We start from the raw sequence: 24,095 nt of genomic DNA, 5'->3' as shown, positions 1-24,095 counted from the left end.
ATTCTTTAGAACCGCCCCCCCCCCCCCCCCCCCCCGACAAGTCTTCCTTCAGCAACGTTTACAGCATTGTACTGACTCCTAACAGGTGTAAGAAAAAAAAAAACCGCAGATAGGAGGTTACCCTTTTTTCTGTTCACGGTTGGGGAAACACAAGCGAGGTTTCCTATGCATGTTAACAGCGTATAAGCATTCCATCTAGGAAGTTTCTAGAAGAAACTCCTATTCTCAAATGTATAAGCAAAGGATACATTTATACATTTATTAATCATTAAGACAAAATACTGCTTCTTACAGCCATTTACTGAGGGCGGTGGAAACTGTAGAAAACAATTAAAATTGAAGAGCTCTGTATTAAATTGATTAGAAACCTGATATTACATAAAATTCAAATTATGACGTAATCAAGCACTTGGAAGTCCCTGATCTCACACTAAGGTGGCGTAATTTGAATGGAAAACAAAAAAGTATCTTACAAGGTAAGTGCTACTAATGACAGATTTTCTCCCCGCGATGGGAAGGGCGGCAGCATGGGGAGACAAGGGAAGGTAGGAGAGCGGAGAAGCGGAGAAGAGATGAATTCGCTCTACTATGAACAGAATGAAATTAAGTTGAGGTAGTTTTATTCTACCAGCCAAACTTTACTTATAACGTAATTGGTCTAAAACTCTTGCTAGTGAACGGCATCGAGAAAATTCTGCTACAAAGACTAGATTCTTAATGCAGGTTCGCGCTCTAAGACAGGTTTTCAATCCGAAACAGTAGTAAACGAGACTCTGTGTGCTTTCAGACAGATTAAAGTTTTTTGATCCCTATAGATTTTGTCTGGACAGCTTTTGTAGCCATAGCAGACCTTGGTCACTTGTCTGACTCGGGTCTTCCTTCTGTAACATCCCTTACTCTGCTAATCTCCTCGTGTTTACAAAACGGTTCTGGTTAATTGAACAGGAAGAACGAACGGCACGGCACGAGACCCTTCACAGCTCCGAGAGAACTACCCCAGAAATTATGGCATGACGTATCTAAGTCAACACAGAAGCTAGCAACTGCCTTTAAACTCGCACGAGGGCTGCAACCTGACTCATCAATTTATCGAACCTTTAGATTACTAAGATAGAACGTCATGAGGGAGAAATTTTATCTTAGTTTCAATTCATGATAATATAGTTGAAAAAAGATTCTTAGGACACAGTACTAGTAGTAGGTGGAGACTACCTGGCCCAATCTAACATCTTAGGCACAAACCTGAATCTGTCGGGCAGGGTTAGGCATGATATTTCCTTCCAAGTGCAGCAGGAACGCAGTCTCGGTATGTTTGGATATGTTGATTTGCATATACGGATTTCTGTTGTTTCCCAAAGCCAGGTACTGGGACACAGCAGCCGCTCGGAAAGGAGTCCCCTTCCGGGAGAATGCACCTTAGTACGCTAACTTCGATATTTTACATGACCCCGATTCCCACTTCCCTTTGCCTCTACCGGATAGTTACTCCGTTTGTCTGCAGACACATCTACCTGGAGGAACGGATTCCTCCAAGGGAGCTTTTTCGACAGTTACGGGTTCTCCCCGAGAGGAGCTGAAGCGCGGGCTTCTAAGCGTTACAGTAAAACCACCGGAGATACGCTGCCACCTCTGGTCCCCTCGCAGAAAGCCATGTTATGGTGCGCTGGGTCAGGAGCTCTGCCTCCGCTCTGCCGCCTCCTCAGGGTGAATGAACACGGATACGGAATAGGCCTTGCTGGAGCTGCAGGCGGAAAAGCTTGCAATTTGCAATACGTAAGGCTGCACAGCCGGTGCGGCGGAGGTCGGACGGGAGGAGCGGTTTGGTGTGGTGCCACGTCCCTGTGCTTCTTTTAAACTCACGCACGTAGTCGTAATTGGTACCTGAACCACGAGAAGCAGCACAGGTGATACAACAACACGTCTTGGAATTGCCAGAAACAGCTCCAGCAAAATCGCCGTAACGTGCTTACCTGTATCGAGATCTCCGATAACATAAATACTGGCTCCTATGGGGACAGCTCCATAAACAAAAGAAGAACTGGCAGGGATGCATAAATTCTGGTCGTTAAGGTAGATCCACCTGAAAACGAACAGACAGACAAAACAAAGGAAGGCAAGAGGATGAGGTCTAGGAAGACGACAAAGGTGGCTGACCCGTCCAGAGGACAAGGCCCCGCACCAGTTCAGCTCAACCTGCTTCCCCATCTCCTTCCTGTCACTATGGATGATACTTCATTTTGTCCGTTCTAGAACGGCACCCACTTTGAAACACAAAGCGTACGCACTTTTCAATCTGCTTCTTTTGCTCAGCAAAACGTTCCCGAGACTCAGTACCCCGTGGCTTATATCCATACTTTGTTTCTTACAATTTTAAGTGGTTTTCCATTGTATGGATGTACCAGAATTATGCGTTCCCTCGCCCATGTTCCTTGGGGTGCTTTCCGGCGTTCGGCTCCTGTGAATAAAGCTGTTTTGGACACTGGAGTGTAAATTTTCTTTGCGGATGTTATGTCACAGAACTGGTTATACAGCTAAAGGTGTATTCCACCGGGTAAGGAAATGCCCCACTGTCTTCCAAAGTGTTGTGCCATTCTCTGTCCCAATGAGCAACATCTGAGGCTTCCTATCGCTGGGGATTACTACCAGCTCTCGGGAATGTCGGTCTTTCTGATTTCGGCCACGTTCGTGGCGTGGGCTTGCGGGCTTCCCGGAAAAGAAGGATGCTGGGTGTCTCTGTGTGTGCTCACTGGCCATTTTATCAGTCTTCTTTTGTGAAATGTCTGCTCAAAGATTTGCTCATTCTTGAAACTGGGTTTTCTATTTTCTTCTTGAATCGTAAGATTCTTTGTGTTTTGGGGATACAAGTCCTTTGTTAGATACGCAGATCGTGAATATCTTCCCCGGCTTGTAGATTATCTTTTCATGTTCTTAATGGAGACTTTTGAAGAAGAGTTTTTAATTTTGATGAATCACAATTTATTCTTTTCTTCCTTTCTTTCTTTTCCTCTCTCTCTCTCCCTCCCTCTCTCTCTCTCCCTCTTTCTTTCTTTCTTAAAGGTCACGCTTTCTATGTCCTTCTAGGAAATCCCTGCCTATTCCAAGGCTGCAGAGGTTTTCCTCTTATGCTTTCTTCTGGAGACTTCACAGTTTCAGCTTTTACACTCACGTCTTATGACACATTTCAAGTTGAATTTTCGGAACGGAATTAGGTAGATGTTCACTTTCCTTCCATGCAGACCTCTAATTGCTCTAGCATTTGCTGAAGAGACGTTTCTTTCCCCACTAAATTGTCTTGGCCCTTCTGTTGAAAATCAATTTAACAGCCACTAAAAGGACCCAGGCCTCTAAAAAGATATGGCTGATTCCCCAGGCGAGACAGAAAACACAAGATGAGCCTGGAGTGCCTTGTGCGCCTGACAGGAAGTGCTTAAAGGACGGGGTGTGTCCGAAGGACACAGAGCTGACAGGAAGGCGTTCCCAGTGGCCAAAGCTGGAACGGTTGAGTAACAAAATAAAAAACGATAGCACTGCATTTATAACTCACAGAGTTGCGCGGTGTCCCAGCCAAAAATGCGTAACCAAACCTCAGCTTAATCGTGAGAAATCCTCAGACACACCCAAATTAAAAGACATCCTATAAAAACACGGACCAATTATCTTCAAGAATACCATGGTCATCAAAGGCAGGGAAAGACCAAGGAACAATCGCAGATGAAAAAAGACTAAAGAAACACACCTGAGTGTGTTGTCGGATCCCGCATGGGATCCCAGAGCAAAGGGAAAAGAGATTAGTGGATGAGCTGGTGAAATTCGAATGAAGACTGTATTTACTTAACAGTACCGTACCAACATAAATATCCCGATTTTTTTTTTAATTTTTTTTAACGTTTATTTATTTTTGAGACAGAGAGAGACAGAGCATGAACGGGGGAGGGGCAGAGAGAGAGGGAGACACAGAATCGGAAGCAGGCTCCAGGCTCCGAGCCATCAGCCCAGAGCCCGACGCGGGGCTCGAACTCACGGACTGTGAGATCGTGACCTGGCTGAAGTCGGACGCTTAACCGACTGCGCCACCCAGGCGCCCCAAATATCCTGATTTTGATATCTGTACTATGGTTACATAAGATGTTAACATGAGGAGAAGCTGGGTGCATGGCTTAATGCAGACTCTATTTTTGCAACTTTCAGATCAGTGTAAAACTATTCCAAAATAAAAGTGTTTTTTTTTGTTTGTTGGTCGGTTTGAACACCACCACCACCAACCATAGATTCTGCTATATAATGGCGTTCACTTAAAGTAATTGGACCAAACAATTTCCCTTTAATAGCTAAAGACATAGCTGCAGGTGTAGCAGACCTCATCAGACCCCGGGATTGTATCTAAGCCCTTAAGAACTACCACGTCCAGGCCTACACTCGTTATTGGAGCGCAGGGCGTATGGACGTTATTCCTGTATCTCCAACTCTGTGCTATCGAGTGTCCAGGAAGACGGCGGCTGAGATCTAGCGCATCTCCGTGTTAAATACAAATGTGAAACTGTTTCTCTAATAACAGCACTTTCCTTTCAAAGAACTCTTCCCAGATTGTTACAAAGCAGCAGCTTCCGTATTTGGAATACTAAGAAGCACGGACCTTCCGAGATCACATAACCACTGCAAAGCAAGGCTAATGTAAGGCTGCCAGAGTCTTAAGCCCTTCGTGCAACACTTGATTCATCTTACATCTGAATGGTGACTGGTACCCAGCAGTTCGCTGGGACTAGGAATGGTTTGGTCCCTGCTCCCAAAATGTCTCTAGGAAATAGGGAAACGGAAACATCCAAGAGCTCTCCCTGAAAAGTCAAAATGGGGACCTGAACAGGCCTTTGAAAGAAAGTGTCTGAAAACGTCAAACTACAGTAACTGGCTTATTCACATCTTATGTCTTCAGGGATAAACATCAATATTGAAGCCCTGACATTTCAATTCTTCCCAGGTTCTGAATCAAATGAAGCCAGTGAGTGTCCTCAGGCCTTGTCTCCAGCTGCACCCTACATCCAGGACCAAGGCCAGTGGGGAGGCACACGACCCCTCCAGGCGAATCCATGACGGGGCCATGTGTATCCGCACGAGGGTAACCGGCACTGGTGACTGAACATCTGTGACTAGATTATTTACTGAAAAGCACATCAGAACACAACAATATTTTGGCATAATTTTGTAGAGTTGAGAATCTCACATTATTCCTCCCTGGAATAATTAAACAAAGCTGAGGCAATCGGTCTATGTAGATGATCTACCAAATTTGGTCCAAAGCGGATCAATGACTCAGAGTTCCTGGGTTTCAGACAAATAATCCTAGGTGATCTATTTCATATAATGTGGAGGCTTCAGATGAAATAAAACTGATACAAAAACTTAAGTGCATCATGTATTTACTTGCTGCTTGTAAAACGGATATAAAACAGGCACCTGGGTGGCTCAGTCGGTTACGCGTCCGACTTCAGCTCAGGTCATGATCTCACAGTTCGTGGGTTGGAGCCTTCCATCAGGCTCGGCGCTGGCAGCAGGGAGGCTGCTTTGGATCCTCTGTCTCCCTCTCTCTCTGCCCCTTTCCCTCAAAAAAGACACATTAAAAAAAAACAAAACAGGAATAAAAGGCATACGGTTTTGCCTTTCTTTCTCTGCCATCTAGCACCTTGTTGACCTTGGACAATTTAGCTGTCATGTGTCAAATGCAGAGACCAAACACCCCCACTGACATCGAATGACCTGTGGGCATGAGCTCAAGTGGCCAGCGTAAAGTGCTTTGCACAGCGGCCAGCACCTAGCGGCCGTCCCAGAGTGATAGTCATTTTTGTAACGGACAGGGCAGTGGTATGCCTTTAGTTACAATGTTTTCAAACACGGTCTTATGAGGACTTGAGGCTGCAAGGACGGTCCTCTGCTAACTTAGAATGAGCAATGTCCCCTGTGAGGGAGACTTCAGAATACAGCCTGGCTTGTGGCAGTGAGCTTTAGAGAGAGCAGGACAGGAGGGAAGGTCAGGGGAGGAGGGACAGTGAAGAGGGGAGAGGGACGGGCGATCAACTGGAGAGGAGAAAGACAGAGGGAGCTTTAGTGAGGTTCTGCTTCCAGGAGGGAGAAGGAAGCTCTTAACAAGCTGATCCCCCTGGGAGAAAGCAGGTGCCATCAACTCCAGGCAAGAGACCAAAGACCACTGCCCGACGGCTCTGGAGACTAAGCCAAAGCAGGCAGATTTGTGGAAAGAAGGTGAGAGTCGAGCACACAACCCCAGGGAGGGAGCCTGCCAGTGGTCTGGTAGTGTGGGCCAAAGGCAGCCTTGAGTCCGTGAGCCCGGAACCGTGAGAACTTGAACCTGAGGTGGGCCTCCGGAACTGAAGACGGGCTCGAGCGGCTGTGTGCAGCAGGTGTTACAGCCTCCAAGGAATCCCACCAGGTGCGTGGCTGCTACAACTGTCAGCGCAATGCTCTGACAGCACCAGAAAGGACCTCGGGGCCCCGACAACGTACCATTCACGATGTCCGGGACGCAGCCCAGAATTACTCAACCGAAGAAGAGCCAGAGAAAGGAGGACCCATTCTCAAGGGAACAAACCATAAACAGACACCAACTCTGACGTGCCCGGGGTGCCGGGATGATCTATCAGGTGGGGACTTGGAACGTGGCCAGAGTAACTATGCTCGAGAGAGAAAGGGAAACACGCTTCCGAGAAGATAGGAGATTTCGGCAAAGAAAGGAAGAAATCTAAAATTCTACCTGAAGAATCTGGCAAGGGAAGAGCAAAACAAACCCAAAGTAAGTCAAAAGAAGGAAGCAGTGCATGAGATGAGAGCAAAACACAGTGCAGAAAATGAAGGGCCTTGAAAAGATGAACTCCGTGTTAGGCTTTGCCAATAGGGGGCGCCGGAGGGACCGCGCGGCCAGGCAGGGGAAAGGGCTTCTTTCCCGGGCTTGGTGTGCCTCTTTCCTTCCTCCCGCGGGCTGCAGGCAGGAGGCCCGGAGATGCTTGCCCTCAGCAAGGTCCTCTGCCACCCAGCAGGCCGCTTCCTGCACACCAGCTCTGCCCCCAGCGCCCCGCCGTCCTGCACGCAGTGGCCGCGGCGCACCCTTGCAGGGTGGGGAGGCCTCTCTCTTCCCAACATGCTCCTTCTTAGGGTACTTCCCTCAGCCCTAAAGGTAGCAGTGGCTGCACTGCCCAAATTAGCTATTTCTGCACCCCTCAGAGCTCCCTTTCACCCATCAGCAGTTAACCACCTCTTACTAGTGAGTGATCGTGTGAATTACGTCTTCCCTGTTCAGATGACTGGTGTCGTTTCTGCCCCTTGACTGGGCCACGGCTGAAACAGATCTGGTCAGGAGTGCGGTTCATCTCCCGGTGTCTTACAAAGGCTACTTCCTAACCATCAGATTCAAACAGCATAACGCCAAGGGGCAGACCAATAGGATGTCTTAGTGGAACACCAAGATGACCAAAATCCCCCCGGACTAACAGAGGGCAGACAGCAGGGCTGACGTGGCTCTGAGGCCAGGCAGTGCAGGGGTACCACTGGCCCTGCCAGGCAAACTGCTTCTGGGAGTCCCTGCATATCGGTATGAAGAAAAAGCAGGAGCTAGGTCAACAGCAGCATACCAAGGCCGGGGACCGCGTTGCATGAGGACACAACATCCGCATAAAGATACTACCTCTGGGACTAAGTCTGTGATCCGTGTAACCATCTGATTATGTTTATGAAAGCACACGGCTGTTGTCCAAAATCCACCTGCCTTTTCTACCTTTTAGGCGAATTAAGTGGGGACGTGAGAGGTAGCCCCACTCTTGCATTTTCAAGTCTTTGATGGCAGAACCAATTTCTGTCAATTGCTCAAGGGGGCAGAACTGCTTCCGGTCTTCCGTCGTGATAGGGAAGGAAAGTTACAGCGGACTTCCCTTAGCCCTTCTTACCACAATGGCCCCCGACCCCACGGGTCAGGGAACCAACACGGGATTCCGCCGGCTGTCAAGTAAGTCTGCTCAACTACACGTTCAGGGATCAAAACGTGAAACCGACAGGCCTTGACTTCAACAGTCACCATGACTGGTCTATAGAAACCAAAGGGGGGCATCTGGGCTGAACGCACGTGGGGAGGCCGTCAAACACGGGATGCGTAAAGAAGGGGGCTGGAGTGCAGGACACGGAAGGAAGAGACTGGAAAAGGCTGAGCATTTCTCTTAACCTCAGAGAGCGGGGAACCCCAGCAGGGGGGAACATACTACCGTCTCTGTTCGGTAAGCAGCGGGGAAATACCACGAATTTCCAGCGGGAGAGTGCAACGACCAAAGTCCGATTCATCTTTCAAAAACACAAATAGGGAACAAGTACAGGAATCCTGGTTAGAAGGCTAATGATGCTGCACACAGGATGGCACGGACACAGTGGGGCGGGAGCAGAGAAATGAAGGCGGGTGATGTGGCAAATATGCCAGAGTCTAAAAAAAGGGGACAAGACTGGGCGACGGATGAGATGTGAAGCACAAGACAGAATCGAAGATGAGCTTTTTTGGGTGTGGGTAACTGGGAGGGTGGCAGGACTAGTGAGGGAGCCGTGACACCGGGCGCAGTAGTAGGGGCTGCCTGTCATTCTGGATTCACGAAGTGGCTACTACGACGTGGAATGAGTTAGGGCAATTTCTTTGCTCTCCTTCAAACAGTTTTGTTTTTAGTCAGAAACATAGAAAATACGATATGGCATTTTTCCAGGAAAGTTTTAACCTAAAAATAGGGAACAAAGACAGGAAAGACAAGAGATTACTTAAAAACAATAAATGTTCTCCAATCTCACACAGATTGCTCATCTGGCAACAGTTTCCATGGTATGCAAATATAACATACTTGGAAACATCTGCTCTGTTGAGAAATAAACTACTGCTATATGTAACTTTCTTCCTGTAGAGATTTACGGGAAAGCCTGTGTTTTAAGGCCATACGGTGTGGTGGCTGGAAAGGTGACTGTGCGGCCAGAGTGCCTGAGTTCAAATTCCAGCCCCACCACTTGTGAGACCTGTGTGTCTTCGGGCACATTACGTAACCTCTCTGTGCTTCGGTGTAAAATTGGAAGAAAAGGAGCACCGATACTCAGAGAGTTGCTTTTTGAAGACCGAACGAGTTATGAACGAGTTAATCCACGGCACTTAGTGTTATGTATATATCTAGGGTCACCTAAACAAGTAAGAATCATACATGTCATACTGCCAAGAGAAATTCAGCTTTCCTCATTCCATTATTTAAAAATGAACCCTGGCGGGCGCCTGGCTGGCTCAGTGGGTAGAGCATGTGACTCTTGATCTCGGGGTCTTGAGTTCAAGCCCCACATGGGGCCTTGAGCTTACTTTAAAAACTAACAATGGACAGGGGTGCCTGGGTGGCTCAGTCAGTTAAGCATCTGACTCTCGATTTCCCCTCAGGTCATGATCTTACAGTTTGTGAGTTTGAGCCCTGTGTTGGGTTCTACGGTGACAGAATCCCTGCTTGGGATTCTCTCTCTCTCTCTCTGTGTCCCTCCTCTGCTTGTACATGCATGCTCTCTGTCTCTCTCTCAAAATAAGTAAATAAACATTAGAAAACAAAAAACTAACATTGGACAGCTTAGATAGAAGGAAACTAACAATCCCTGAACTTATTTGGAAGTGCTTTTAACTAGCAAGGAAGGAGCCATACTCTTGTGTCTAATACTTACGAACTGAAAGCAACTAATACACTTACATGCAAGCTTATTAACTACAAATATGAAACAGCCTGAGAGAAATACAAAGGTTCTAGTGATTGACAGCATATCAAGGACAGACTGAGAAACTGTGTAGCCAGATTTAAGTCCTATGAACCAACAGGGACAGGGAAGAGTGAGGCATCAGTGGCCTTAATTACCCCAGCAGACAAGCGGCATCCTATAGCTCACGCTGCCTCAATAGTAACTCGGTCATCACGAAAAAGGTGCGTGTCAGTATTTTACCAGAAATCAAACGCACTGACCAGTGCTTGTAAGTCAAGTTGAGCAGACGGTCTCAAGATTCAGTCGGGCAGGAATTAACACAGTACTTTATACCTTGGACAGTCAGCCCTCACAGTAATGTATCAAGAGAAATGTCGAAAGTCTTTGAAATTCTGCCCCCCCACCCCCCACCTTAACCCCACAGCAGACATTCTCTCAATTGCTCTCAAACTTTGTCTAATAAATTTTCCTAACACTGTCTATTCCTGTAATTGAAGAAGGGAAAAAGGCTATACAAATATCCTGAATATAAAATACGTTACAAGTTAGGTGACATTTATTTCTATCTCTAAAGTCTTGGAAACTGCACCTTGTTTGCCCTAATCTAAAACAGTAAGAAATTAAACGCTGCATGATAGCACCCCCTTCTGGTAACACGGTTGAAATTCCGTAACAAGACGAATTTTCCCATGACCTCTAGGATTTGAAGGGAATAGTCCTGTTTAGTGGCTATCACAGTAAGATGTGTGAGAGGCGAGAAGGGGAGGGGGCGGGTGGGAGGGTGCCCACTCTACAAGACAGGTATGGCAACCTATCAGACGCTTGAAGACTGACACCACACTTCCATCCACAGAACCAACCTTCCATTGAGCAGCTGACACAGGTAAGGTGTGCTGCTGAAGCTAAGATCCAGAGCTGGCCGAGCTGAATCTTGCCCCTAAGAACCTTAGGGTTAACGATTGCAATCCACGAGACATGAATTGAATCTCCTGGCATCACAGACTGAGGAACCTAAATCAGACTGGGAGGTGTGAGAAGGCTTTCTCCAGGCAGCAGACCATCAAGCACAGTCTCGGAAAAGGCCATATTAATTGGATAAATATTGGAAGGGAAATTTTAGGCAAAAGGAATAGTACAACAGCACAGAGCTGAGATCATCATAACGTGTTTGGGGGGAAAATGCTGCTCGGCATGACTCAAGCAAAGCATCTGTGTGGAAGACTAGCAGAGAGAATAGACAAAGGCCGTATCATGCTAGGTCATACATGCTAGGTTAACGAGTTTAAACTTTAAAAGCTATAGCTTTTTTTTATAGCCAAAAATGATTTTAAGTAACCAAGGGTCGAGGTCTGATACAGATTTCGGAAACACTTTTCAATGGTTTTAGGTTAGAAATACTTCTGAAGTCAGACTAAATATCTAGTGGGCATTAGGCATATGTCCTAAATGGATGAGATAATTCAGTAAAGTAACTTGAAAACAAAACGAAACAAATCTAAGACATGACTTTGAAAGCGTAAAGGAAAAGTTGCAGAAGTTAGGTGAAACCACTCATAATTACCTTTTAAACTCATCGTGGTAGAATTCAGACTTGCAAGTGACCATCTCACTGCCCTGGATGTCTTCACGACTTCTGACTCCCCCAAAAACATACAGTTCCATGGCAACTCCACAGGCCACAGCTCCAAATCTGAAAGACCACACAGAGCATATCAGCTATTGGATTTACAACCCATGGTTGTAAATGGATTGATTCCCTAACTCCTCTTATGCTTGTTGTAACACCATGACATACAGGGTTTCATGAATATGTGGGTCTTCCTTTTTAGGAAATGGATTATTCAATTACTTTTTAAAACATTTATTTATTTATTTATTCAATATGAAATTTATTGTCAAATTGGTTTCCATACAACACCCAGTGCTCATCCCAACAGGTGCCCTCCTCAATGCCCATCACCCACTTTCCCCTCTCCCCCAACCCCCATCTACCCTTAGTTTATTCTCAGTCCTTAAGCGTCTCTTATGGTTTGCCTCCTTCCCTCTCTGTAACTTCCCCCCCTCCCCTCCCCCCTTTATTTATTTTTGCAAGAGAGAGAGAGACAGAGACAGAGACAGAGAGAGTGGGCGGCGGAGGGGAGAGGCAGAGAGAGACGGAGACAGGATCCGAAGCAGGCTCCGCACAGTCAACACAGAGCCTGACGTGGGGCTGAAACTCATGAACCATAAGATCATGACCTGGGCGGAAATCAGACGCTTAACTGACTGAGCCACCCAGGTGCCCCTCACTTACTTTTAGAGAAACCAAATGCCAAGTCAAGACAAAGGTTTATTTGAAAGAAAGGGGGGATCTACAAAGTCAACGTCCACGCTCTCCTACCTTCTCTCTTTTAGCGGACAAATAGCAGTCCACTGCTGGGTCCTTGGGTCGTAACATTCCACAGATTCGAAGAGTTTTCCATATGATCCTCCGCCCATGGCATAGATTTTCTTTTTCATAGCTGCATAGCAGCCAATCTGAAAGGAGAAAGCAACAGAGGGGAGGCACGACTGATGAGTCAAGTTAGACAAAGGCTACCTTTAGTCTAGAGGGCACCCTAGGGTATCTGGGAAAGGATCTGATTTTCAATAGTCAAACTATGGTGTTTTCCAACCTCACAAACACAGGATTTTAAAAACGAGAAGAGGAGGAAGCACACATATTGTTTGTTAAACTCCGTCTAATACTATTACACTGAGATATACAAATACTCTAAGTTTTCTAAGTTTATTTATTTATTTACTTATTGAGAGAGAGAGGGAGAGAGAGAGAGGAAGGGAGGGAGAGAGAGCACATAAGTAGAGGAGAGGCAGAGAGAGAAAGAATCCCAAGCAGGCTCCGCACTGTCCATGCAGAGCCTGATGCGGGGCTTGATCTCACAAACCACGCGACCATGACCTGAGCCGAAATCAAGAGCCGGACACTTAACAGACTGAGCCACCTGAACCACCCGGGCGCCCAAAGCCTAGTTGTTAAGGGGGCTTTCCAGGCTCTCCATTCTCCCACCACTCTTCGAAGATTCCAAGATTTAGATTCCATCTTGAATGGATGTCACTTAGTTCCTGCTCCGAAGTGAGCAGGCACCGATAGTGGGAACCCAGCACTTGAGCTGTAAATACCCACGGGACTGCCCGAAGGTCTGGCGTGATCAAGAGCCCCTCCGTCCCACACCAGGGAACGGGGGCCGTGTCTTCACTCTACTCAGTATGCAACGGCGGTTCTTGCCTGCAGACTGTGTCTCCTCAGGCCTGAACAATGATTGAGAAAACAGGTCTGGAAGACCTGCTCGCTTCCTAGGACAGCGCCCTCAGGACACATCTGGCAAGCACGGGTGTGGACACCGCAGGGCCCACCATCAGGGTGAGCACTCACACGCTATCCTGGCGGACGGCTGGTAACAGAGGCGAACCACCGACAGAGATGAAAGTTCGCGACACTCATTCTTCTAACGCTGTTGATCCTACTAAAGGGCGTGTGTGGGAAACGAGCCAACGCTAACTTTAAAACCCAACGAGTAATCCCAAGACGTGGTTCTCACCTTTCTAACCATGGTCAGGTCAGGTTGCTTTGTCCAAGTTTTAGAATAAATGTCGTAGCGCTCCATGGAGATCAGCTCTTTCTCACCGTCTTCTCCTCCTAAAATGTACAGCATTCCATCTATCTCCACAATTCCAAAATTATGCCGCGGCTGAAAAGACAGCAAAGGTTTCTGCACACGGAAGGCCAACTGCCAGACTGAAAGCAGGTAGCCACACACTATTACAAATTACAGATACCATGATATTCCAGAATTCCAGGCTCAAAGCCTTCTCTCTCAGATATTTGTGATTTCGCTGGCAGCTCACCCTTCTGCCACAACAGGCAAAGAACCCCCATCCCGGGGCGATTCCGAATAAGGGAATCACCCATGTGATAAATTCACTGGCAGAATCATTATTTCTCACTCGTCGTGGCTCACAACAGTAGTACCTTCTGGGTCAATAAAATTATCCGTGTTTAGTTAAGTGTTTCCAGGTTGGTGTGAAAGCCAAGTAAGAGCCACAGCAACAGCGCTGCCTGAGGCTGGGAGAGGCACGGGGAGGCCAGGCTCACGCTAAGGCCATCTGGAATGACAGAGGCCTGAGGTAGCTCACACTCGTTTGCCAGCAAATACTTCCTTAGCGTCCCCGCTGTCCCCGCTGTGCCCGGCATCGTCGCAGCACTCAAGATAGAGCCCTCAGCACACAGACAAAATCCCCGGCCACCAAGGAGTTCGTGTGAACACGAAAAATGCCCAGCACGTGAGAAGCTGCTGTGCCTCACGAAGAGAAAGAAAACAGGAAGTGTGGTGGGAGCTGAGGGGCCGACGGAAGGCCTCCTGGAGAGTGCTGTGCGGACAATGTGGGAAACAAGGAGCGAGGTGCAAGGGCATCTGCGAAAGGTCCCAAAGCAAGAGCGTGCGTGCGTAGGCTGGAGAAAGGCACAGGGAGGAGCGGGAAGGTGGGCACTAGCATAGTGGGGGTGGGGGGCGTGTGGCAGGCTCCCTGCTTCTCCTCTTACATCTCTGCAAATGCAAAACAAAAGCGCTAAAGGGAAGAAAGACACCCTATCAAAGCAAATGAAAAAGCTTTTTACCTCATTCATTGGCGGCAATGCAGTCCACGTATTTGCATCTGGGTCGTATTTTTCTCCTGAGCTCAGGGTCTGCTTATTTTCATCTTGGCCCCCAAATACAAACAAGAATCCCTCTGCAAAAATCAAATGAGACACACAAGGAAGTTGAAACTTTGGTCTCCACCCCCCTCCTGCCGAATATAAATGCCCCAGCTGTAGAGACAGTATGTGGAGACAACTTCTCTAAATACAACAGCAGTGGGTGTGAGGTCTTGATCACAATTCACTGGATCCTTCGTGAGGGAGCCTAATCACATCTGAGAGTCACTATGACTACTGTAGCTCCCTCAGCACCCGAGTGCGTTCCCACTGCCCTACAGCATACAACCAAGACTGACACCGCCCATGCAGACATTGGGCAGCTGCATCAATTCTATTTCCCCTCTGTGACTCTCAAACGGCTTCTCATCTACAGCCCACGTCCGCTCGTTCAAGACCCAGGAGCACTCAGATCCAGGGCACCGTGAGCACTTCGTATTCAAGACAAGATCTAAGAGTCACTGTTCAACTTCCTGTTTCAGGTAATGGCGGATCCGGTTATATATACCAATTCTTGTGCAACACAGCTAACCTCCTGGACCAAACAGTTTTGAAATGAAATAGTCTTCTGAAAAGAGAAGAAGCCGACAGGACAGTATGGCAAAGCTTGAGATAAAGTGGGAGCTGGAGAGGTTACCAACCATGGAAACCATTTTGCTCTGAGGGCATTTACCAATCTGGGAAATTTCCAACCTCTCCTGTAAGGCTTTGAGGGCATGAAAAAGACAGAAATCAAAACCCCAGGCCCATAGAAAGTGTGGCTTCTGGCAGGAGAGCCTCTCCCAAGTTCAACCAGAACCAGAACCCAGATTTAAATCTCCTTGCTTGTCTGGAAGACCTCAGGGTTTGCATCTGGTTTCCAGTAATTCCAAATTTGTAGTGTTTACAGGCAACTGGAAGAAACAAACATAAAACTTGTGTGGAAGAAAGTACCTTTATCTAATCTTTAGATTAGGATATTCTAAGATTCTAGAGCACCAAGTTATTCCTATGAACACTTTTTAATAAAATGATCAGCACCCACCCAAAGATACTAGGACATAGAAAGCAGACTATGAAGAAGAACCGGCAACAGAAGACAGTAGGAAGCAGCTTTGCAGAGACTTCAAATTTCAAATACTGGACTAATCAGAAAGCCAACAAAATGACAAAGCTTACTATGTTTAAAAACCGAAAGACAAATTTTAAGATAACTCTTGGGAAAAGGGGACTACAGAAGTGACACGGCAGATTTAAAAAAGATCTAAAGAGAATTTCTAGGAATAAAAAAGAAAAAAAAAACTAGATTACAAAAAAAATCCAGTAGGTTGGTTTAATGGCAGATCTGTCAGTGTTAAAGAGAGAACTCATTAAATGGAGGGTACATCAAAAGAAATCACAAAGAGGGCAACACATGGAAAGACAAAAACATGGAAAACAAAACAAAATGACGGCAGGAGGCTGAGGACAGAGCAAAAAGGAGTAGCCATGTTTAATCTGACTTCCAAAAAGCAGGAAAGACATGAACATGAATAAGAATTTTCCACACTTGAGGAAAGGCCAAGCCACAGAGTTAAGATGCCCTGAAATTCTATACCCAGCACAAGTATCCATTAGGAATGAAGTCAAAATAATGACATTTTTAGACATACAAATCCAAGTGTTTGCTACCCGTAGACCCACGTGAAGGGAAATTCAAAAGGATGAACTTCAGGGAGAAGGAAAATAATCCTAGATGGAAGGTCTGAAGAAGAAGAAAGAAAAACAAAGAAAGTGGTGGATAGGCCGGTAAACAGACACTCCACAGATACATATATAAAACATAGATGAATAAAACATGTTTATATGTAAATATTTATTCATAAAGTCCTATTTTAATAATGCAAGACTGTGGAACATGAAAAACAGCAGAAATGCACTTAGGCTTTGATAACTTAAGAATACAGGCTATGGTTTCTATGATGACTTTCAAAGGAATATAGACAAAGACTATAACTTCTAACCTGGAAGAGAGGGAAAAAAGTAAATGAAAAAAAAAAAAAAAAAAAAAAGCCCATCAGTTAAAGCAAAAAAGAGGGGGCGCGGGCAGGAATAGGAACCACTCGGTCACCTCACAGCCACACTCACTACAGCTGGACACAACCCCATCCTCACTGTTCAATGTTTCTGAAGCACCAACCCCTCCAGGAAATCTTGGAAAATCCATGACACTGGAACCACAGTGGTGGGTGTGCGTGTGTGAAAATCACGAGTATATGTACATACTATGGGAAGAAAATGTGAGGAAGCTAATTCTAAGACAGAACAGGGAAGTCAGACCCACATCCTGTTGGCTACACCGCTGCCTCCCGCTGCTTATTCCTAACAATTAACTTCAATAATCTTGGAACCCACAAAATGATTCCACTTGTGTCCTCTGGCTTAGCTTTAGCCAGCTCTATAATCTGGTACAGCTTTCAAAATCTTGAAAGCAATGGTAGCGGGCAAGCAGAGACTATATAAGAAGAGGGGTTCCAGGAAGACGATTGATAGTAATTAGAATTTAGTGAAATGGCACCTGCGGGTGAACCCAAGCGGGCAGGCCCCGGTGCAGAGAAAAGCAGCCAACAGTCAGAAGGCAGCAAGTACAACCTTCCCCATCACCTCGAGGGAGGGCTTTGAATGATGTGGAGCTGTTTTCAAACTTGCAAAGGTCAGTGAAAGATACTTTCTATTGTAATGTAATTTGAAGCCTTTGAAGGAAAGTAATATTTTCTGAAGTCTCACACGAAATGCCTGCTTTCACATAACAGCTTTACTTTTGATACAGTTACTATAATTCTGAATAGCATGAATTTCAAAAATGGGGCTGGCGTGGCTCAAAGGGATTCTGTGTTCAGGGTGTGGCCACACAGGTAACTGATGGGAAGAGTCACTGAGTCCTGCTTTTCCAACAGTTACATCATCAGGTAAAATGCTCCTCTACTAAAATTCTCAAAAATAGCTCGGTATGAGAGATTCAGGAGCAATAAAGACTGACAGAAGACACTCTCCTCCTTACAGAGTCTCGAAGGCTAGAGCTAGACAGAAGGTGTCACCACAGAGATAATACAATTATCTCTTAAAATTCAAATTAAATCTCTACAAGGTTTTGCGTCATTCTGTACAACCCTGAAATTACATATTACTTGATCTTGTGTTTAAGTAAAATTGACCACAGAATGGTACCTGCTGAGAGAACTCCGTGGTTAATTCTTGGCATGCTTAAAGGGGCCAGTTCAATCCAAAGCTGCCTATTAGGGTCATAAAGAGGGCACATACATCGCATCGCTGCTGTTGGTTTCCGGGAACTAAGGAAATAAATAATTGATTAGCAGTTAAAGTGCTTTATATAGTTCTGCTTACAATAACTATGACTAGTTTCATTGCTCTAGAGAACGCTTAAAACATTTTTAAAACTCTATTGCTATGATGCTTAGATACCAAAAACAACACTATGCATCCCTGCTCGCGTGGAAATAGCTCTCCCCTTACACGACTGTTGAAGCGATTCACGTCCAATACTCACACTCTCTCTTCTCCACCCACAGTCACAATGCACTCGGAGTAACCCCGCGGCTTGAAGTTCGCCAGCATGGCCTCCCCCTGCTGCGGCTGACTCAGCGGTATGTTGCTGCACTCCTTGACGATTTCTCGCACCAACGGTTCGTTCAGCATCTGTTCCCGTAAGTAGCTGGAGTCTAACCCTGAAACCCAGAGCGCCGACATCACGTCCTTCATGTGGACCTGCACGACAGGGTGGAAAGAATGGGGAGAAAAACAATGAAGGATGTAGGACACAGTGTTTAGAACATCCCTCTTCTGGCTCACGGAGACCTGAAATGATTAACAGCTCATCGGCAGGCAAGTCACAAGCGCGGGCACCACGTGAATATGCTTTACCGGCCCCTTTCCTTTCTACTTCCCACGGCCTTAATAAATAATACAAGTTTAACTTGAAAAATAATCCATTCAGATTTATATCTGATACAGCACCGAGAAGTTTCAAGCGGCTTTCTTTACACACTGAAGGGTCACCTTACCAACGGGAAACCTTGGAGCTCGGCTGGAGTGGCCTTATTTCACACGGCTGGATGTGCTGGGAGTTCAATCACATTTACGGAAACCTTACACACAGTAATACCTTGATTCGATATGGTGCAACAGGCAATGAAAATGGACCAACATTAATATTACAAGATTGGGACGCCTGGGTGGCTCAGTCAGTTGAGCGTCTGACTTCAGCTCAGGCATGATCTCGCGGTCCATGAGTTCGAGCCCCACATCGGGCTCTGTGCTGACAGCTCAGAGCCTGAAGCCTGTTCCAGATTCTGTGTCTCCCTCTCTCTTTGCTCCTCCCCCACTCACACTCTGTCTCTCAAAAATAAATAAATGGTAAAATAAAAAAATAAATAAAAAAGCATTACAAGAAAAATATAGAAAAGCAAAAGTTCAGAAGAATCCTGAGTACTCTGTATTTCTTCAATTATTATTGTTAAAAAATATCTAACACGTATAGTATGAATTGTATACTTTTCACGATGGATCGTTAAACTTGAACTGACGACAGCATTCTACACACGAGGCGAAACTCCTTAATGAAGAGTTTTTCTTGATTTGGCAACAGTCGTTTTAGAGTATATTCTTCTGTATCCTGAGTCATACATAACAGCCTTTAAGATATGAAGTCTGTAAGTCTTCGAACCAAAGGAGGAAGAAATGCCTCTTGTTTCCCTGGCAACCTCATCACTTGAAGAAGAAAGGAAGGGGCAGCTAGTGACGGTGGTCTCCACGAGCAACAGCGAACTGAGAACGCTCCTATCTCCTTTCCTCATCCACCTGCCTAACGTGGAAAAGAGAGCGCTAACTACCGCACTGAGACCACAACCATACAGCAGCGTGTATTTCTGTATCATACCATGTAAGAGTTTCTATCTATAATATGATAGTCCATCATTTCTAAATGGGCCTACAGAATTAAAAGTTTTTTTTTTAATTTATTTTGAGAGAGAGAGAAAGAGAGGGAGAGAACGTGAGTGGGGAAGGGCAGAGAGAGAGGGAGAGAGCGAGAATTCCAAGCAGGCTCCGCGCTGTCAGACCAGAGCCTGATGCGGGGCTTGAACCCACAAACCATGAGATCATGACCTGAGCCAAAATCAAGATTCAGACGCTCCACTGACTGAGCCACCCACGTGCCCCAACGGCCCTACAGAATTTTCACTAGAACCTCAGTCAACAGTTACGGAGAACAATTAACAATGCAATGATACATTCTGAAAACTACTTTAAAACCTGACATAGTTCTAAAATTTTTTGCATACAGTAATCAATGCTGGAGTCTATAAATATTGGACTCAAAGCTCTGTGATTTCCTCCGGCCCCCAGTGTAGAAACAGTGTGGATCTAAAGCCTGATATTCTCTGAGACCCTTCCTCTGCAGCTGTCGCTTCCAGACTCATCCCATCTAGAACTGCATCACCATGAAAACGGCAGAGAGCTCTCCTGCCTTCTGCTGAATGGTGTCCATCACCCAGGAGAGCCCCCTCCCCTCACCCGTCTGCCAGAGCCTGTGTGCCCCCTCTCGCTCCACGGCCTCTGTCAGAGTCCCGCACGGGTTAGCCCAGTAATGGTGGACGGAAGGATGCTGAACAAAAGAGTGGAGACGCTGAATTTCTATAATCTCCAGCCTAAGCCTGAAATGCATTTTCCCATTAAAAACAATGTACAAGAGAGATCACGTTCCTGCTATATTACGAGTTATGTGAGCTTTTGTAGTGTGGTCTGAAAAAACAACGGCTCCAATGATCCTATGCAAAGATGTACCACAGACACCTTTTATTTTTTTAAATGTTTTACTTATTTTTGAGAGAGAGAGAGAGAGAGAGCAAGAGTGAGCAGGGGAGGGGAAGACAGAGAGGAAGACAGAGGATCTGAAGTGGGCTCTACAATGAGAGTGGAGAGCCCGATGTGGGGCTCAAACTCACGAACCGTTCGATCATGACCTGAACCAAAGTCCAACGCTTAACCGACTGAGCCACCCAGGCGCCCCCCACAGACATCTTTTAGATCACAACTTTGTAAGTCCATCAGGCTGAAGGGGAAAGACAACACATCTATTCTGTGGATTAAATAAACAAATGAATGACATAAGTAAGTAAGAAGGCAAATTAGACCATGTTATACCCCACAGGTACCTTTCTTAGCTCTGTATCGTGTGCTATCCATCGGATCACTGCTTCAAACACGTATCTTTCATTGCCAACATTTAACTTCTCCAGAGAAATCACTTCTTTAAGCTTCTGTGGACTGAGTTCTAGGAACTCTTCCGTGCTGCTGACGTCTCGGAAATGAGTCTCCAGGTACTCCGTGGCCAGGTAATGGACGTGGTGCAGGCAGTAATGAAGTGCAAAGTCGCGGATACCGATGCAGTTCTCTGCGGCAATGCAGCCTTCTAGAAACTCACAGCACAGAGTTTTCAGATCCGTCAGCAGGAGCAGGTCCGCTGCCTGCACAACGTCTTGGATTGTGTCTTCGCTCAGCCGGATCTGCAAGAGTATCATCAATATTTTACATTTGAATGTACAGATTGAAAACCCAAACCGCTAACCTATCAGGCTGAACCACACGAAAGCTCCACTTTTGTAGGTCAAAGATGATCGAATGAATATTGGCAACGTCACACGGTCCAGCCTAGGGCTTCTTTGTCAAGAGGAGTTTGAGGGCACCCGGTGAACCCTCACAAAACATGAGCAGCACGTGGCCGTCTGACTTTTCCCAGGGCTTCCCTTGCTTTACCGACATGAACCACCATGAACCCTCCGCAGGCGAACCGTCCACCCTGCTCACTTCCAGGCCTATGCGCTGGGAGCGGACAGGTCCGCATTCTGTGGTCAACTGAAGGTAGTTTCTTTAAATGCCAGCCCCGAAACTGTGGCACATCTTGCCTCCAGATGTATCACATTCCGTCTTTTGCCAGATGGCACGTCAGACACGCCACTCTAGCCCCTTGGCGAGGGGAGGGCCACGCTGCCCGAGAGCCTCATTCCCAATGCCAAACATCACACTCGGTGCGACACGTGCACTCTGGTCTCAAAGGTACTCTCTGGCAGAAATCCCTAAGGTAGTATTTCTTGTTTATCGTTATGAATTTCGCTTTTCCTTAATCTTCTGATTCTTCTTCCTCCACCCACTTGACAGTTTCTGCACGCAACACGGAGGCGACGTAAAGAAACAGGTCTCTACAAGACTGCCACCATCACAACAGTCCAGATTCTCCTCTCCCAAAGAATGGATGCTTCTCCCACCCTCGGAAGTGACAGGGAGGGATTCCAGGTTACAGGACCACAGGGAACATTTTACACATTCTGTACCACAGATGCAGAAAAAGAACGTATGACTGCCTATCACCTTAGAAAGCGAGCAACACAACTGTGGAAAGAAGTGTGTCGAATAGGTCACAAGTAAGGAAACGTTTCCCTTTTACTTGAGGTATTCAATTCAGCCACAAAACAGCGGCTAGCGGTACACCAGTCAGATACAGGCATGTGAAAACACCACTAAATACCATCTCAATTAGGACTAGACTGTCAAATCAAGAGTTTGTTACAACTTATGCTGCAACTATGGTTTTAAACCATAATTAATTTAAATTGGGAACAAAAAACACAGAAGTCAATCTATAAATAAGGTTTCAAGATTCAAATCCAAGCCTGAAAAGGAATATGCTCTTATTGGCTTATAACTTATAATAGCTGCTGCTGAGCTGATTTTAAAAGTGAGATGAGAGGCTGGTCCTCAGCCTGGTTTTGTGATGCTCCCAATTTTGTGACGCTTTGGTATTTTAAGGACCATCCCAAAATTAATCTAAATTCACTTATTTTTAACAATCACCCACAAAACCTTACATGCCCACAACCCCCACCCCCCTCCACCTAGCGCTCAGAGAAAAGAGAAGAGTGTTCAGAGAAAAGAAAAGGGGAGGACATCATGAAATTAACCCAAAACCTTCAAAAGGAATGACAATCACCGAGGATGACCAAATGAGTATATTCAGAGAAGGTAAGCAGTGCGTCCAGAATGCTTAGAAAACATGGAGGAGATGGCTCTTACAAATGAGAAAGGTAAAACAAGATGAGGAAGGAATAAGGGAGAGAGTAGGAGAGAAGCTCTCAAAAAGAGTCAAGATAAAATGCATTCTCACATAACTAAATGTAAGATATGCTACGTTCCTCCTGTCATAAGCCAGCCCTGGTGCACACCTGTGGTCATTCTTAGGAGCCCTCGTGCTACACTTCAAACCACGTAATCAGGGATTAGGGGCTCGAGGATGGCGAAGAAGAAGTCTAATCGCTCACTTTCTTCGCTGGGCTTCATTAAATCCCCCAGAAATGTAAGTGGGTACAGACAGCAAAGGGACACGGGCAAGAACGGGGTACAGCAGGGATACTGGTCCTACCGAGGCAACAGGAGCCAGGAATCATGAATACAATACAGGTGTCTGCCATTAGAGTAAATCTCAAACTCTTATTTCTACAAAATAAACTCCCACCGCCCAACGAAGCTCCCATTTCCAGGCTATGGGTACAGAGTAAGATGGGAATTAAGATTTAAAAACAAACCAACAAAAAAAGACAGCCGTGGAAGAAGCACCCAGTTTCTTCCTCTCTCACGATGGAAGGTGGAGGTCGGAATGGTGAATACAAAAACCGGTACGGGGTGAAGATTCTGCCCAGTCTGCTCTTAAGAACAGAGCCCGGCAAGAACAGAGTTGGGTACTATTCCCAGCAGGAGAGGCGCGTCACACAGACAATGACAGATGAAGAGGGTGGGGCTGCTCCGTCACAGAATGATGAAGGAGACCCTGACCTTGAGAGGCTTCTCCTTAGTCTTCCTCCCTGTGTGTCTCATCATACCTGCCCACTGAAGATGTAATCCAGGATCTCTCTCATAACCATTACCGATATCCCTTCAAGTTCAATCTTATAGGTTGATCCATCATCTTTTGGAGGGTTATAGTTTAACTTTGTCCTAAGAAAGGGAAAAAAATGTAAAATTTCTATGAAAGAACAGACATAGCTGTAAATATTTATGCAGTAAAACTCTATAAGTAGATTTTTTATCAACATATGAACCCCAGCTGGGAAATGTAGCTTCTTAACTTTAGGTTAATATACAGATATTTTTATAACTTTCAACTACAAAACACTTGTTCCAGGGTTCAGAACGACTTCTTAAAAACCAAAACAGACAACACAGAACTGAGATCCACCTGAGCAAGGATCTCTGTCTACTTCACCTCGGGAGACCCACCCCATTAGGCTTATTTTTTTCATGTATTTAATTACCTAATTATTTTCAATAATGTAACAAGGACCCCACGAGCTTACCACCCAAAACAAAAGCTGGGACCTTGACTTCCACCTGCTCCTACCCACACATTCCTTCTCCCCATTCACCCCTCTGCAGTGACTATCCATCCTAAATCCTGGGTTCGATCTTCCTTTGCTTCCTTGTTATTCCTGTACCCACGGAACCGCTCTCCTGGGGGTTGCAGCCGCAGCACCCTCACCACACAGGTGCTGAATATCTCCTCTTGTTTGTGGCCACGTGCGTTTCC

The 24,095-nt window shown here is 46.0% G+C and overlaps 1 protein-coding gene across 2 annotated transcripts in view; it reads right to left on the bottom strand.

Annotated features, from left to right (window-relative positions):
* Positions 1-245: 245 nt before the first annotated feature.
* The window catches only part of GAN (gigaxonin), a 52,308-nt gene continuing 28,458 nt past the window's right edge, over positions 246-24,095 (bottom strand). Inside the window, exons 2-11 of one of the 2 annotated variants that reach the window (XM_045439848.1) lie at positions 23,392-23,506; positions 20,674-21,024; positions 18,009-18,226; positions 17,669-17,790; positions 14,405-14,517; positions 13,329-13,478; positions 12,131-12,267; positions 11,312-11,440; positions 1,971-2,080; positions 246-1,881 (exon numbers count right to left, since the gene is read on the bottom strand). In XM_045439848.1, the coding sequence (XP_045295804.1) occupies positions 1,700-1,881; positions 1,971-2,080; positions 11,312-11,440; positions 12,131-12,267; positions 13,329-13,478; positions 14,405-14,517; positions 17,669-17,790; positions 18,009-18,226; positions 20,674-21,024; positions 23,392-23,506 (1,627 nt within the window). In that variant the 3' untranslated portion in view covers positions 246-1,699. The remainder of the gene's footprint in view (positions 1,882-1,970; positions 2,081-11,311; positions 11,441-12,130; positions 12,268-13,328; positions 13,479-14,404; positions 14,518-17,668; positions 17,791-18,008; positions 18,227-20,673; positions 21,025-23,391; positions 23,507-24,095) is intronic. The other variant, XM_045439849.1, reaches the window with a different exon arrangement.

The sequence above is a fragment of the Leopardus geoffroyi genome, chromosome E2 (assembly GCF_018350155.1).
Source record: "Leopardus geoffroyi isolate Oge1 chromosome E2, O.geoffroyi_Oge1_pat1.0, whole genome shotgun sequence".
Taxonomy (NCBI): Eukaryota; Metazoa; Chordata; class Mammalia; order Carnivora; family Felidae; genus Leopardus; species Leopardus geoffroyi.
The sequence above is the reverse complement of the archived record's forward strand: the minus strand, read 5'-3'. Positions and strand labels throughout refer to the sequence as shown.